The sequence below is a fragment of the Emys orbicularis genome, chromosome 7, assembly GCF_028017835.1.
Source record: "Emys orbicularis isolate rEmyOrb1 chromosome 7, rEmyOrb1.hap1, whole genome shotgun sequence".
Lineage (NCBI taxonomy): Eukaryota > Metazoa > Chordata > Testudines > Emydidae > Emys > Emys orbicularis.
The window spans coordinates 126,142,004-126,156,119 of record NC_088689.1 but is presented as its reverse complement, the minus strand read 5'-3'; the positions used below and the strand labels follow the sequence as shown (position 1 = coordinate 126,156,119).

At 44.5% G+C, this 14,116-nt stretch overlaps 1 protein-coding gene across 1 annotated transcript in view; it reads right to left on the bottom strand.

The window, feature by feature from the left end:
• The window catches only part of PRICKLE2 (prickle planar cell polarity protein 2), a 181,041-nt gene that overhangs the window by 29,095 nt on the left and 137,830 nt on the right, over nucleotides 1-14,116 (bottom strand). Inside the window, exons 4-6 of the mRNA XM_065408051.1 lie at nucleotides 7,290-7,403; nucleotides 5,185-5,322; nucleotides 3,625-3,828 (exon numbers count right to left, since the gene is read on the bottom strand). Coding sequence (XP_065264123.1) covers nucleotides 3,625-3,828; nucleotides 5,185-5,322; nucleotides 7,290-7,403 — 456 coding nt within the window. The remainder of the gene's footprint in view (nucleotides 1-3,624; nucleotides 3,829-5,184; nucleotides 5,323-7,289; nucleotides 7,404-14,116) is intronic.

Genomic DNA, 14,116 nt, shown 5'->3' with positions numbered 1-14,116 from the left:
AGATATGGTAAACATGTTACAGACACAAGTAGTGTGAGTTGTAGATGCTTCTGAGCACATCAGTAGATGATATGAAGTCAAAGTAATAAGCAACTTATTGACCTGTGGGACTCTGTATTAATAACTGATTAACCATTTTTTAAAACATCCATTAATCATGTATTCACCATTTATAAAGGGAAACAAAAAGGATGTGAGAAGTGAGACAGCAGCAGTAACAACAGCAATGTGTAGCACCCCGACAATGCTTTTCATCCACAGACGGCCAATTGTTTTACAAAAACGAGGAAGAATCAACATCCCCATTTTATTGATGAGGAAACTGAGGCACGGAGAAATTTGCTGAGTTATTTGAGGTTACACAGTGAGTGAACAGCTGAGTTGGAAATAGAGTCTAGGCCTCTCCACTTCTAACAACACTCCTGTTCAGATAGCTACTTTGCTCTGTGACAGAGGGCTAGGAGCAGTACAGTATATTCCACGGAGCAGGTTAAACAGAAGCTTTGTTTTGCGGTTATTTCATATTATTTGTGATTATTGTTGGACGTAGAAGAAGTGTTTTAAAGAGGGAATTGAACAGGTATTTGTACTAATTTGTAACAGGACTTTGCAAGGATAAAAATACATGAAAATAAAATTACTCCGCTTAAAAGAACCAGAAACAGGGCCATTTCAATGGTTAGGAGTTTGCTTTGTACTGGTAAAATTACAAATCTAATTGGATACATAAGGCAATGCTCTTTATACTTGATGTGGATATACAATGGGATTTTTATTGTATACTTGCACAGATGGGATTTAGGATTTTTATAATACTTATGGTTTTCCACACTTCAGTTTTCATAACTCTCAAAGCCAGAACAATTTTCTTTACCAGCCTTTAAACTGAGATTGACACTTGAGGAGTATCCAGAATCAGCCTTGAAGGTTTTTTTGTATATTTGTTCAGCTTCTCATATCCCTTTAATCTCCTCTATTAAGGTCTATTTCAATACAATGTAGAGTCAAACTCTACATATCATAAGATATAGAACGCTCTCTCCTCCAGTGCAAACGTGAGGTTTCTTCTGGTAGATCTGTGTACAGTGGAGGCACCACCACCCATGACTGGGCTGAAATTGCACCGCTTGGTATGTCATTACAGGAAAGTTACTGAAAAGTTCTCCAAGGCCCCTGACCCTGTGAGTAAACCTAGACCTAGGCTAGCGTGACCCTGGGCTGATTTGAACCTCCCAATGCGAATCAAGTGCAAACTTGAAACCAAAGGGAAAAATGTTCATGAACCCTAACAAACTGAAACCACCAAATTTGATATGGCTTTGTGTGTTTTCTCTGCCACTTAGTGCAGAAGTTGAGCTATATCAGGTCGGTGTACACACACACACACACACACACACACACACACACACACACACACACACACACACACACACACACACACACACACACACACACACACACACCAGGCTGTTAGAGGTACACTGTTTACATTGAAATGAGACTCTGTAGTTACACACAACGGAAGGGAAACCTCACGCCTTCATGAGGAAAATTCGTTGTTTTGCCTGCATATGGCGCTGCACCTCAGTCCACAAAACTCAGAACACTGCAGTGTGAGTTTATTTTAATGTTAGTTGCTGTATGCAGAGAGTATCCCACCACCAGCAATCCCATAATACGGTGATTATTTTTCTAAAGGAAGAACCTATCTAAAGGCAAGATTTGACTTCCGCCAAACCCTAGTAGCTCAGCAAGCCTGACATTTTTTTTGTTTAGCATTTTGGGTCTGAGCATAAAAATCTTTGCCTTTTATAAGGAACCAATCACAGTCCATCTTAGAGCTGAGTAAATAATTCATAACAAGTCATTTACTTTATGAATCAGCCCTTTTTTTCCGGTCTGCGAACACATTGCAAGTCTCTCAGATTTATTCATGATTTAACATGAGTCACATTTTTTTACAAAGTTAGTTTTGAGCTCGGAAATCGGAGCAGCATTGCATAGTTGTGCTTATCATAGAAGCTGGACAATATTGGTTCTGCTCCACGACTGGATGAGCTTCAACGCTTACAATCAGGCTTCTGGTGCAAATTATTGTGGAAAGAGAACTTCAGCTCCACTGGGAGGATTCGAATAGTTCCACAATCCTTGGTGCTACTAAAACACAGTCCCATGAACGTTCATGGGAAGTGAATGTCCTTTAAAAATTGCACCGGGAATGTTCTGCAGTATTTGCTAAGCTCATGACCTTATAGAAGGGGGAAATGATTGGCAGTCAATGCAAATTTGCAGCTCTCAGCTACCTTGAACACAAAGGTACTATGAGGCTCTCTCCATCCAAAAGTCTCCACAGCCATACTGTTCATGCGAGGCCAACCAGGAGGCAGAAGTGGACTGTTCAGTGGACAGGTGAGCTCCTGAGAATCCCCCACAGTTCAGAGTTGCTGAACTGGTAAATAAGCTTCCCTCACCTACACACCACAGCCCCTTAGCATGGGCCTGGACTCTGTTTCTCCCCATGGAGTACACAGTGGTTTCTACAGCCCTCCAGCTGTGAGAATCCCCTTGCAAATCTCCCTAAAGAGAAGCTGAGACGTGGGACTGGTTTGGCCTATGGACCGTTCAAGACTACCTGCCTGAGCGGCGGGCCCATTCTCCCACCTCCCTGTCCTAGGAGAGAAGTGGTGCTGGCTGGAGGGGGAGTTGGGACCTACTGACATTGCTAAGGAATTGGGGTCTGAAGGGACCTGAAGAATTCAGTCTGATAAGCCCCTCTATAGCCCTCCCTGACCAAGTTCTGATTTAGGGCTCAGCCATCTCCAGGCTGCGTTGCCACTTTAAAATGTCTCCCATGGCTGACTGTCACTCTGAGTAACAAGCCCATTATTCATGTCTCTCTGGTGCCCCTCATTTCATGGGGACATCACGCATTGAAGTCCCAAAATCAACTGAGTTCCATGCAAATGTGGTGTCTTCCCCTTCCCTTTTACTGGTGAAAATTACTGACGGCAGCAAGAAGGCAACGTGGGTCAGAGATGACCAAGAGGGACGTGTGCTGCAGGAATGGAACCCGCAGCACTTCTTCTTTCCTGCAGGAATAATTTGCTGGTCCCCCTCATTTTGACCCACACGGCTCCCTGCCATTGAACTCTGGCTGTAGCTGGAGAGACAGGACCCTCTCGGTTAGGATGGCGAGTCTCCCAGTCTCATGGCCAACGGGCTGAGCACCGGCCGTAATTAGTAGAGGTGCAGACTTGAATGGCCACAGGATACCCCAAATCAGTATCCCACAGCAAAACAGACAGTGGTGCTAGAAGCTAGGCGACTTCCCCCGTCCAGTAGTTTCACAGATTCCATGGGCCAGTAGCCACGGAGGCAAATTTGGGATGGACGAACTGAGTTTTTAAAGAGGTGGCTCAGTGCTCTCAGAACTGCTCATGTATTAACACAAAGTAGCACAATCCTTGAGGGGGCCACTTAGGGATCTGGGGCAAAAATCAGTACTTGGTCCTGCTAGTGAAGGCAGGGGGCTGGACTTGATGACCTTTCAGGGTCCCTTCCAGTTCTGTGAGATAGGTATAGGTATAACACAAGCACCGGACACGAAGCTGAGCTTGTTCTTACCTCGTCACACGCTGCACATCGAGGCTTCAGGCATTCAGCATGGTGTCTGCCACAATAAATCTTCCCCTCTTGATAAAAGTAGATCAGATCAACCAGCAGCTCATTACAGACCGTGCATATGAAGCAGGGTGGGTGCCAGCAAACGCCATGGCCTGCTCTGGAGGCAAATACAGCGATGTCGCCTCCACTTATTTGGCCCCCACACTAGTAGAAGAAAAACAAACAGGAAGAGGGCTTGTTTGACACTAGTCCGAAGGGGCGCACCATGTTTCAGAAGCTGACTTACACAACGTGATAAAGCAGGAGCTTCCCCCCCACACTCCCTGGCTGACAGCTCATATGTTTGCATCCATCAAATGAAACCTGATTTTGCTGTCACCATCTCTTTGATCTTAGGCTGTGGTTTAGGGCAGCCCGGAAGGTCCCTAGGCGTTACAGCTGTTGCTCTCTGGACGTTCAAGGCAGCAAGTCTGCACAGTTTCTCCGGAGGACAAACAGAGAGAATTCTTGGGACACTAGTCGGCTACGATTACTACAGTGTCCCAAAGCTGGCTTGACTCCGGCTACCTTCCACCACCCCCGGCTCTGTGGCACTGTCTTTCCGGGCTGGCCAGTCAGATCCCACGGGCAAGCGTGGTGCCCTCAGGGCACGTTTCCTCCCTAGGCCTGTAAGGGGAGATATGGCCTTCCTGGCACAGCTGAGTTTCCGCTGCTCGGGGAACTCTATGGAAGAGCCAAATGGAGTAACCGCCTTGGCCACCTGGTCACATATCACTGCGCTGCAAAACCAAATGCTTCTGACGACTTATACTGCCCTTTCGCTTGCAGCTTCCTGTACTAAACACCGGGGGCTCCATTCGTCCTTCCTCCATCTCCTGGCTCCTCCCTCTTCCACCAGTCGCCCTTCCCACAACCCACTCTCTAAATGCCCCAAAACCAACCTCCGCTACCGATCCGGGCTTATTCCTCAACTCTCCCCTCTTGCCCGCGCTGGGCTGCTTCCCTGTGGTTTTCCCACTCTGGCTTCCAGCCGGTTCCCTCATTGACACGCTGGGCGTGAGCTCAGCCTAACTGCCTCAACCCTGTTTTGGGGTCAAGAACCGGTGTTGCAGGAGTGGTTCCTCTGGGGAGCACAGGCTGGAGATTAATCGGGAGTATTTCCAGCTGTGAGGGAGGCAGGATGGGTTGGGACACCTGCATGAAATTGACACCACTGCCTGCTACCTGACCTGGGAAACCCCTAAAAACACCCAGCCCGTTCCCACTCGGGAGCTAGCCAGTTACCTAAGGGTTAAATTCAGCCTTCTGGCAGGAGAACCTGGATGCAGAGGTAGAGAGACTGCAGTGCATGCCTGTGAATACCAGGTGCATGCATTCCTTCTCCATAGGCACAGGGGGATCAGACTTCCCAGGGCCCGACACAGGGACAAGAATGGCTTACTCTCATTTACAACAACCCAAGCTAATGTATATCCATGCTTTCCACGAGGTAGTAAGCCCCATGTGAATCAAAGGATGCCACTGGGCAGAATAACAACATGTCCCGTAATTGGCACTTACCTGTTCGCAAATAGCTCCGGTCATGGTGACGGGGAATGGTCGAACATTGCCTCTCCCTAGATTCTCCCTTTTCCTTTGATTGCTGAAGAGTTTGAGCTCCCTTTTCTCTTCCTCATCCAATGAATTACAATAGCGGACCTAAGAGGCAAGCAGGGATATTTTGCTTTACCATGAACAGAACCACAAACGTACCTGTTGTTACTGTGCCTGCTATTTTCAAAGCTCGGTTGATTTACCGCCAAGTGAGAACGACTCCCCTGAGACTCGGCAGGGGTGATCTGGAGTAAAATGCAGTTATGCTGACTCAGGCTGGCTCAGGAACTGGCCCAAGTTTGGAAAGGCTGAGACCATGGGTGCTCTTTATAATCCAGTGGCAGGATAGTCATTTACTTCATGCCGGAGGTATCAGAGCAGCCCAGTAATGGCTCAGCAATGGCTCTCCTGTGACACCCACTCTTCATAAGTTTATGATGCGGTACTAATTATTTGCTATGGGATGAAGACGCTATGTCCAGCTTCAGCTAAGGATGTATTAGAGATTCCAATTGTTTGGGGGGAGGGTTGGCAGGAAACGGGCGGATGTAAACAATCAAATTTATAATCTCACCAAAAGTTCGGCGAACGAGAGGTTTCCACAGCTCAGATATTATTTTCGTGCTTACAGATTTGATCTGAAGCTAATTTGATCCCAGTGGAATCGGGTTATGGCATTTGGGGAGAAATGTTACTGCCATGAGCAGTAACAGGCCCAATCCCACATTCCTTACTCACGGGAGTAGAGTCATCGAATTAACTGAGTTTCAATGGGAAATGGACACCTAACTCCCTCCCTGGTTGCAGAAAAATTCCAGGATCAGGCCCCTAACTTGTAACAGCAAATGACGTATTTAGTTATTGCCAGGCACTGCAGATTGTCAGCGAGCTGTTCAAGCTTAAGGCCTACAGGATTGGGCCCTGAAGGATTTGACACTGTCCTCACCGGTGTTCGGAATTCTCCTGGATTCTGATAATCCTGCATTGTATTTATATGGCATCTTGCCAGGCACAGACAAGCACATTAAAATATGACCTAGATAAAACAAGTTACGGACATGTCTTTCGCAGAGGAGCAATGTGAGGATCATTGTTTATGCAACGGAACTTCATGAGATATTCAAGTTCAACATCCACACTCATAAGAAAAGAATTTAAAAGATGAGGCCCTTTTTTGCTGTCTCATAAATAACACAGGATTTAGTAATTATCTGAATACACGTTAAATTTCTGTAAATGGTTTTGACTGGAAACTCAGAGTTGAGGTTCAGCGTCTATAAAATCACAGATCTTAACTCATCCTCTAGCTGTTCAGCGCAAATACAAAATCACTCCCTGTTTAGAGACATTTGCAAGCCCTAGGTGAAACAAAACAGGACTTTAGACTTTTGGAGTTAATTTAAAATCTAGCTCTAGTTGATTTAACCGGAACCTTAATACAATTGTAACAAAGTTTTTGCCTTTGAGTGTAGAAAGGTTTCTTCGTTTTGCACCCACCCGATTTTAGAAAGATGAATTTTAAAAATTAAAATTAAAGCTAAAACTTGACCTTTAAAAAACAAAACAAGAGCTTCTAAATATATAATGTATCTATCACCTTAATAGGGACTTAATGAGTAAGGATCTCAAGAAATTAATGTTCTATAGAAATTTATTTATGAATATGCAGAGAAAGAGCTCCCCTGTCCACAGGTTTTTTAAACCATTCTAGAAAACGTAATAAAGAATTGGATACTTGTTATCGAATGCTGTAGGTTGGTTTAAAAGTTAGGCTATTAAATTCTAGAGGAGTTTTGCATAAGGGAGCTTACAGCAATATGTGACAGTGAAAGGTACCTGGCCATACCATTTTCATAGCACAATAGTCCAGATAGAGGATAGAAAATGTAAAAGTTTATTGGTTCTTTTTAAAATGAAATCAAGAAAACTCCAACTGAAAGCTGCAGTAATGTACACAAGATTCTTTCAGTGGATCGGCTAATCATGACACCAATGCTAAATCAAAAAGGTGCATTCCCCTCACCGCCAAATATGATATATTGCAATGTTTAAATTATTTTTAAACCACTCACCTCATTGTCATGCGGCGGCAGTTGGTGCAAAAGCTGCTTAATGCGCAATTTCTCTCCAGGACTGTTCACGTAGGGCACTTTGTCTTCCGGGAGGCAGCTGTAGTACTGGTGAACCTAAACATTAAAAAAGGGCACTGCAGTACAATTCCTTGATTGACTTTGACACATTCTCCTCAACTGACAGAACAAATCACTTGGAGAGCAAGTGGTCACTAAAAATGAAAAGTGCAAATGGAAGAAAAAGCCTTTAAAATTAAACCATCCGGTTATTTTATATATATATATATATATATATATATATATATATATATATATATATATATATATATATGGAAACAAGCAACTCAGTTTGTTTTTAAAAAGAGAGATAGAGGAGATAGCAGGAGTTTCACGTCTAACCTAACTCTCAGGGGTTGTTCTTTACCGTTTTCTCTGTTAACGTCCATACTGTTAGCATGTTTCCCTTGGCCGGGAGAATGTGTTAGCACCTGCCTTTGCTACAGAGGTTAACAATGCTACTCCCTGGCACCCAACGTATTACTGGGTACTTCAGCCTCCACCTACTCTGAAACCCTCAAGGTCTTTTCTGTAACAATTTGTGAAAATAATCAGCAGATAGAACCTGTTGGAAGGCTTGTTTTTCTCTTCAGTCTCCGAGTATATAATTAAAACAATTATTTAAAAGTACAGCACGGTGGAGCGCAACGTGCCCGCCTCCTAGGAGATTGTGCCCGCCTCCTAGGAGATCCCGTGCGTGTGTGTGTGTTTGAAGTACATGCACAACTCCAGCTCCTCAGTCGTCTGGCTGATATTGGGACTTGGGTGAGGGCTTGCTGGCTGAGGCTCAACTCAACGGAGGCTGTGGGGATGTTTGAAGGCTTGGGAAGAGCACCCCAGAAGGTTTGACAGAAATTAAATGTCCCCCTTTGGCCGAGGGAACACGCTCACTGGTCAGCTCTGAAAATTGCAAAGAATCAGCGGCGGGTAGATGCTCAGCTGGGAGCAGCGGGCCAGAGGGCTCTCTTTAATCTGTGCTTGGTTAGAAGGGTGCGGATCTCAGCATGGCTCCTCGTGCCTTCGCCATCTTAAGGTTAATCTCCAGCTGTGCCTCTCTACTTTACGATACCGTAGAAATTGAATCTAGAGCAAGATGCGGCTGCCTGCTAATTTAGCAGTGCTTTGCTCAGACAGCACAGCTTCCCACCAGTTCCTCTGTGGAATTTAAGTTGGGTTTGGCCTATGAAGTACCAAGGGATCTGACCTTCCTGAGAGACCACCTCTCCCCCGGTGCCACCCCACTGCAACAGCAACTAGGGCTGCGGTGCCCCAGCTAACAAGATCTTTCAAAGGACAGAAACTAGGGAGAGGGTCCTTTACCCTGGAACTCTCCATCCCACTGGTGCTTTCAGGTGGCTGCTGCCCGACTTACCTCTTCTCTTGGGGGCCTTTTCCCAAAGGGCGAGTGAGGAATGAGGAATGCACGGCCAGCGGAGGCCAATTTATATTTTGAGAGTAGGAGAGGTTTGAGGAAGATTTTTCACCCTTTAGGTGGCCTGCCTTCCTCTAGCCCTAACGTGCTTATGGACACCCCGCATCCCAATCACCAAACGGAGGCAGCAGGGCACAAAAGGACAGATGGGGGGAGCCATAGCATGTTAAGGGGGAAAGGTGGCCAGCACACCTAAGGGACTGATCTCCAATGAGGCTTGTGCTTCTGAGGGCTTGTTCACACATGGCGTTATTCTGGAATAGCTATTGTACTTTAAGGTCACACCCTATCTTAATCTGAAACAACTTTCAAGTCACTTAGGTGCTTCTGAAAATCTCCCTCAGCCTCTTTATTTTGGAGTCCTTATCTGAAGCAATCCTAATCTCCAACCCTCCCATCATTGCTTTCATACTGATGAGGAGTTTTTTACATGCCTCCATATGTATTTTTGCTCTGCTGATGCAGAGGGTCTTACATGCAGTATGGACTGCTGGATCCCGAGAACCCGTTGGGCAATACGCAATGAGCCAAACAGATGGCACAGAATTAGTTTCGCTAATGCAACAGACAGACAACCAACCTTCTAGTGTGGAAACCAGAAAAGAAATGGAAAGTTCCAAATAACTCTTATTTAAAAATAATAAATCAAATACTAAATACAGGAATACTTACTTTGCATTTATAGAGCATCCTTCATCCCAAGGATATCCAAGTACTTTACAAACAATTAAGCCTTACAACACTGTGCCAGGTAGGAAATACAGCCCCTTTAGGAAGGGCTAACTGACGCGTACAGATGTTAACTGATTTATCCAGGGTCACGTAGCTAGTCGGTAGCAGAGTTACTTATACATTCCAGCAGGAGCTCTGACTGCCATACCTTTCATCTAAGTGCTGGGCTATACCACCCTCCATATTACTGAGGTCTGCTGAATTCTCTTTGCAAGATTTCCACTCAAGTGTCTGTACCGATAGCTTAGCCTCTTTGCTCTGTATCACCTGGGCTCAGATTGTTGTAAATGAAGATCTTATGCACAATGTGTCCTTGAAGTTGAAGGAGTCCAGAAATAATTTCTTCTTGACTAGCTGCCAAATTAAATTATTTTGTTCAGGTCCCTCAAGTAATGAGCTGTAAGACACACACCGTATGCTAAAGGGGCTACGGATCTAATGCAGGTCTGCAATCCGGTATCTGGTAACTAGGTGTTTGTTTCTTGGCCATCAGACAGAAAGATCTGCGCGTATGGCCATTAGTGCTTCCTCTGGGGATTTTTCTATTTAATCTCAGGAGGCTCGCTGGAGCCAGCTCCCATAAATTTAGCAAAATATTTCTGTAGGGATGGGCAAATTAGTTTGGAAAACAAAACAAAACAAAACAAAAATAGCGGGCCCAGACCTGCGCGGCGTTGCCTAAAATGAACCTGAAACATTTTGTCATATTCAGATCAGCTTAGGCAGGCCTTCCACGCGGTATCTGTCGATCTGCAGAGTCAGCGGAGGGACTGTCCTCACGAAGGCATCTGTCTGTTCCCTATGAGTAATGACCCTCCTCCCTGGGGAGGTAATGCCTTGGGACTGCCACATGATTCAGCATGTGGGATTCTGCACAGTCATATTTCCCCTGGCTGGTGTTTCTGCTTGTATTTACCCAAAGGGCCAAATCCTTGCCCCAAATGGGTGCACTCTAACAATGGAAAAACAGAGCGGTTGTTATATTTTGCTGCTGTTCGTGCCCACAATGCACTAGGTGCTTTCTAGACATTCAAGAAGGGACAGTCCCTTTCCCAAGGAGCTCATGGGTTAGGGACAGGGAGACAAGTTGGGGGAAAGGGAACAATTATGGTTATTTAAAAAAAAGTTTGCTGGATTCTCAGGAGGCAGCACAGCAGGAATGAGTTAACCCCATGCATTCTGTCCTCCCTGCACGTCTCCCATGCTAATGACTAGCACCTGGAAGAGAAATGGATGAAGTGGGGAAAGAGCGCATAGAGGCCATGGGAAGGGTTCCACACCCAGACACATGGCTATCGTCCTGCCCTGGAACACCAGGAGGGTCACTGGAATGTCAGCTTCCTGGGTTTGGGGAAAATCAGGTTACTCACAACCTATCTTATAATTGCTGATTTTGTGAGTGTGTGTGTAAGAACAAAGCCAGAATCCAGCCCTTGGATGCCTTTTGTCTACGTTTTTTTTTTTTTTTTTTTTTTTTTTTTTTAAGGAAAAATATAATTTGTTCATGGCTTCTGGAGCAAGGAAATGGAGATGCAGCTTCCGAACTCTTGATGTGCTTTTTACCTTGTGCATTTATACAAGGGCTGGTCTACACTACCGCGGTAAATCGATCTAACTTAAGCAACTTCCGTGACGTGAATAACGTCACTGAAGTCGATGTAGTTAGATCCACTTACCACAGCGGCTACACTGCGCTGTGTGGACGGGCGAGCATCTCCCGTCAACTTCCCTTATGCTTCTCGGGGAGGTGGAGTACACAAATCGATGGGAGAGTGTTCTCCCATCGATTTAGCGTGTCTTCACCAGACCCACTAAATCGACACTCGCTGCATCGATTGCAGCATTGCCGATCTACCGGTAAGTGTAGACGAGCCCTAAGTGTCTGACACCTTAAGTGAAGGGTCTCAGCTAGGTATTGAGGGGGAAATCCTTCCAAGGGTAGGGAGGGCACCGTGACAGTAGACCTGGTGTGAGAGGTTCCATTGGGGGTTTTGGAGAAGGTTGTGCAGGTGATGGACTCTGGCACTCTGCCCACATGGAGTACAGCTCTATGCCCCAATGCAAAGGAGAAGTTGCATCGGAGCTGGGAATCTTTCCTATGCAAATCCCACCCACCCCCATCTTCCTTGCAGTGGTGGGGACTTATTACACATGCAGAAATTGTAGGCTGAAGCAGCAACTGTGGAACAGCTCTGTGGCCTGGGGGAAGAAAGATTCCTTCCCCTAATGCATCCCTCAGCGATATGATGTGGGCACAGGACTGAATTCTTTTCCCTAGGACTGGGCCAATCACTGAGCCATTGAGCGTTCATGGCTGTGTAGAACAGATGCTGTCTGTATCCATCCTACACAGTTTTTTTGCAGATCATGTAGTGTTTAACACACACAGAGGTTGAAGTCCCGTTATCTGAGGCATTATTGAGTACAGTTGGGCAATTTTTAGTGTGTGCACCACGTAACTTGCTGAAAAATGCAGCTGAGGGATGACCAAAAGTGTTCATGAATTCGGATTGAATTTGGTGAATAGTTTTGGCTGCAAAAAATGGGGGGGGGGGGGATTTTGTTTAGAAATGGACCTAGATTTAACTTAAAAAAAAAAAAAACACTCCTGAAAATGTTTCATTTTGGGTTGGACAAAATTGTTGTTTTTGTTTCAGTGAGAAACATTTTTAAATGGTCATTTTGGATTGACCTGAAGCAATTTTTCTCCGGATTTTGTTGGTGTGCCACTGAACCAACATATCCGTTATTTGCCCAGTTCCATTACTGATTCGTCGGTCTCGCTGAGTCCTGACAGACTGCACCGAGTTTCAGCCAGGTTGCAGCAGGAGAACATAAAGCATTTGTCTCACCCAGTCTGAGACAAATTCACGTGTGTGAAAGAGAATCTCACATTTGATGGCAATTCTCTCTCCGTACGGAAGGTTCACACGGTGGTAGGGAAAAAAATAGTTTGGAAATAAATGGGTTTTCAACTTAGAGCAAATGTGCCAGGAAATGAAAGTTTATACCAAGGAATATGACAAATCCTTGGTGTTAACCTACTTTAGAAGCTATCACAGTTCTCTATGTTTAGTCTATTGTTTAGCTGTTTACTGTACCCTTAATGGCTTCTATATATCAATTCACAGCTGGATAGGGTTTATGGTTTAATGGTTACAGGAACTGTGAGGCAGGAATCACACGTTCTATTCTTTTGGAAAGGTCACGAAAGTGAAGAGTTTCAACAACATCCATTAATTTGTGGGGGCCAAATTGAGATACCCAGGGCCTGATTTCAGAAGCGCACCAGCCTCGTTGAAAACTTTGTTTTTCTGAAAGAAAATGGTATTTTTGATTAAATAAAAAACTTTCAGGGAAAGCTTCTGCTTTCTGTGGAAAATTTCAACTTTTCATTGAAAAACCTAAAACGTGTCAGTTTTCCTTTTCTTTCTGACAAAAAGTCAGAATTATCCCCAGACTCTCCCCCGGCCCATTTCCAAACAGCTCTAGTGCTAAGCACTTCCAAGTCTGTGATGTCAGTGAGAACAGTGAGTATTCAGCACTTCTGAAAAGCAGGCCCTAAGTGACTGTCTATTTGTTCTTGTTTGTACAGGGCTAGCTCAGTGGGGTTCTGGTCCATGACTAGGGCTTGTTGGCATTAGGTAATGCTAATAAATAATAAATAAATAAATAATAATAATAATGAAGGAGAATTCAAATAAGTAGAGACATCTGAAAATGTTGTTCTTTCCAAGTCTCAGTCGGCTTAACTGTGAAATGGGTATAATGTCATTTGTCTGCACACAGTGAATCATTGTACTTTTAATTCATCACGTGTAAAATACAGATGGAAGATGCTATGTAAGGACCTAATTCAAAGCCCACAGACATGAATGGGAGTCTTTCCACTGATTTCTGCAGGCTCTGGGGGAGGCCGGACATGTATATAAGATTTGATTACACCACAGAATCGTGTTGTAGCGTAACCCAAATAATGTTTGGTTTTTTTAATGTTAATTATTTTTAATTACTACATTATTCAGTACTTTTGCCACATACATCATAAAAGTTCAGTTTTGTGTTATTTCTCTTTGTAACAACCTCCTTTGTCCGTAGCTATTTTAGCAAGCACTGTTATAATTCCTAGGCTCTTGAGGAGGCTAGGTTAGATTTCACTCTGAATTAATCTGTGTTCCTCTCTCCTCTGTGACTGGTGTCAGATTTGAATTAGATCGACCGTGAAGGAATTTAAAAGATCTCAGGCCAAATCCTAATAAAAGTTAACCCACGTCACAGACCCCAAGATACAACCTGGACCAGTAACCTGACAGTAATGGAATAGAAAGGCATTGTAGGGTGGGACTCAGAAATACCGGCAAGACAAGGGGAGTAGCTTCAACAGGCCTAGTCTTGCTTTTAAGGAGGTCTCTCTCTCTCTCTCTCTCTCACACACACTGAAATTCACAAAACAAGCAGAGGAAAACAAGACAAAATGAAAGATTGATCTTTATACTGATCGTTCTTTTCCCAAAGTATGTGGTCTCATCTTCCCCCATCCACCTCAAAAAGTAGATCAAACAATATACATTTTAAAGAAGACATTACTAGCAAAAAAGCTAATAAG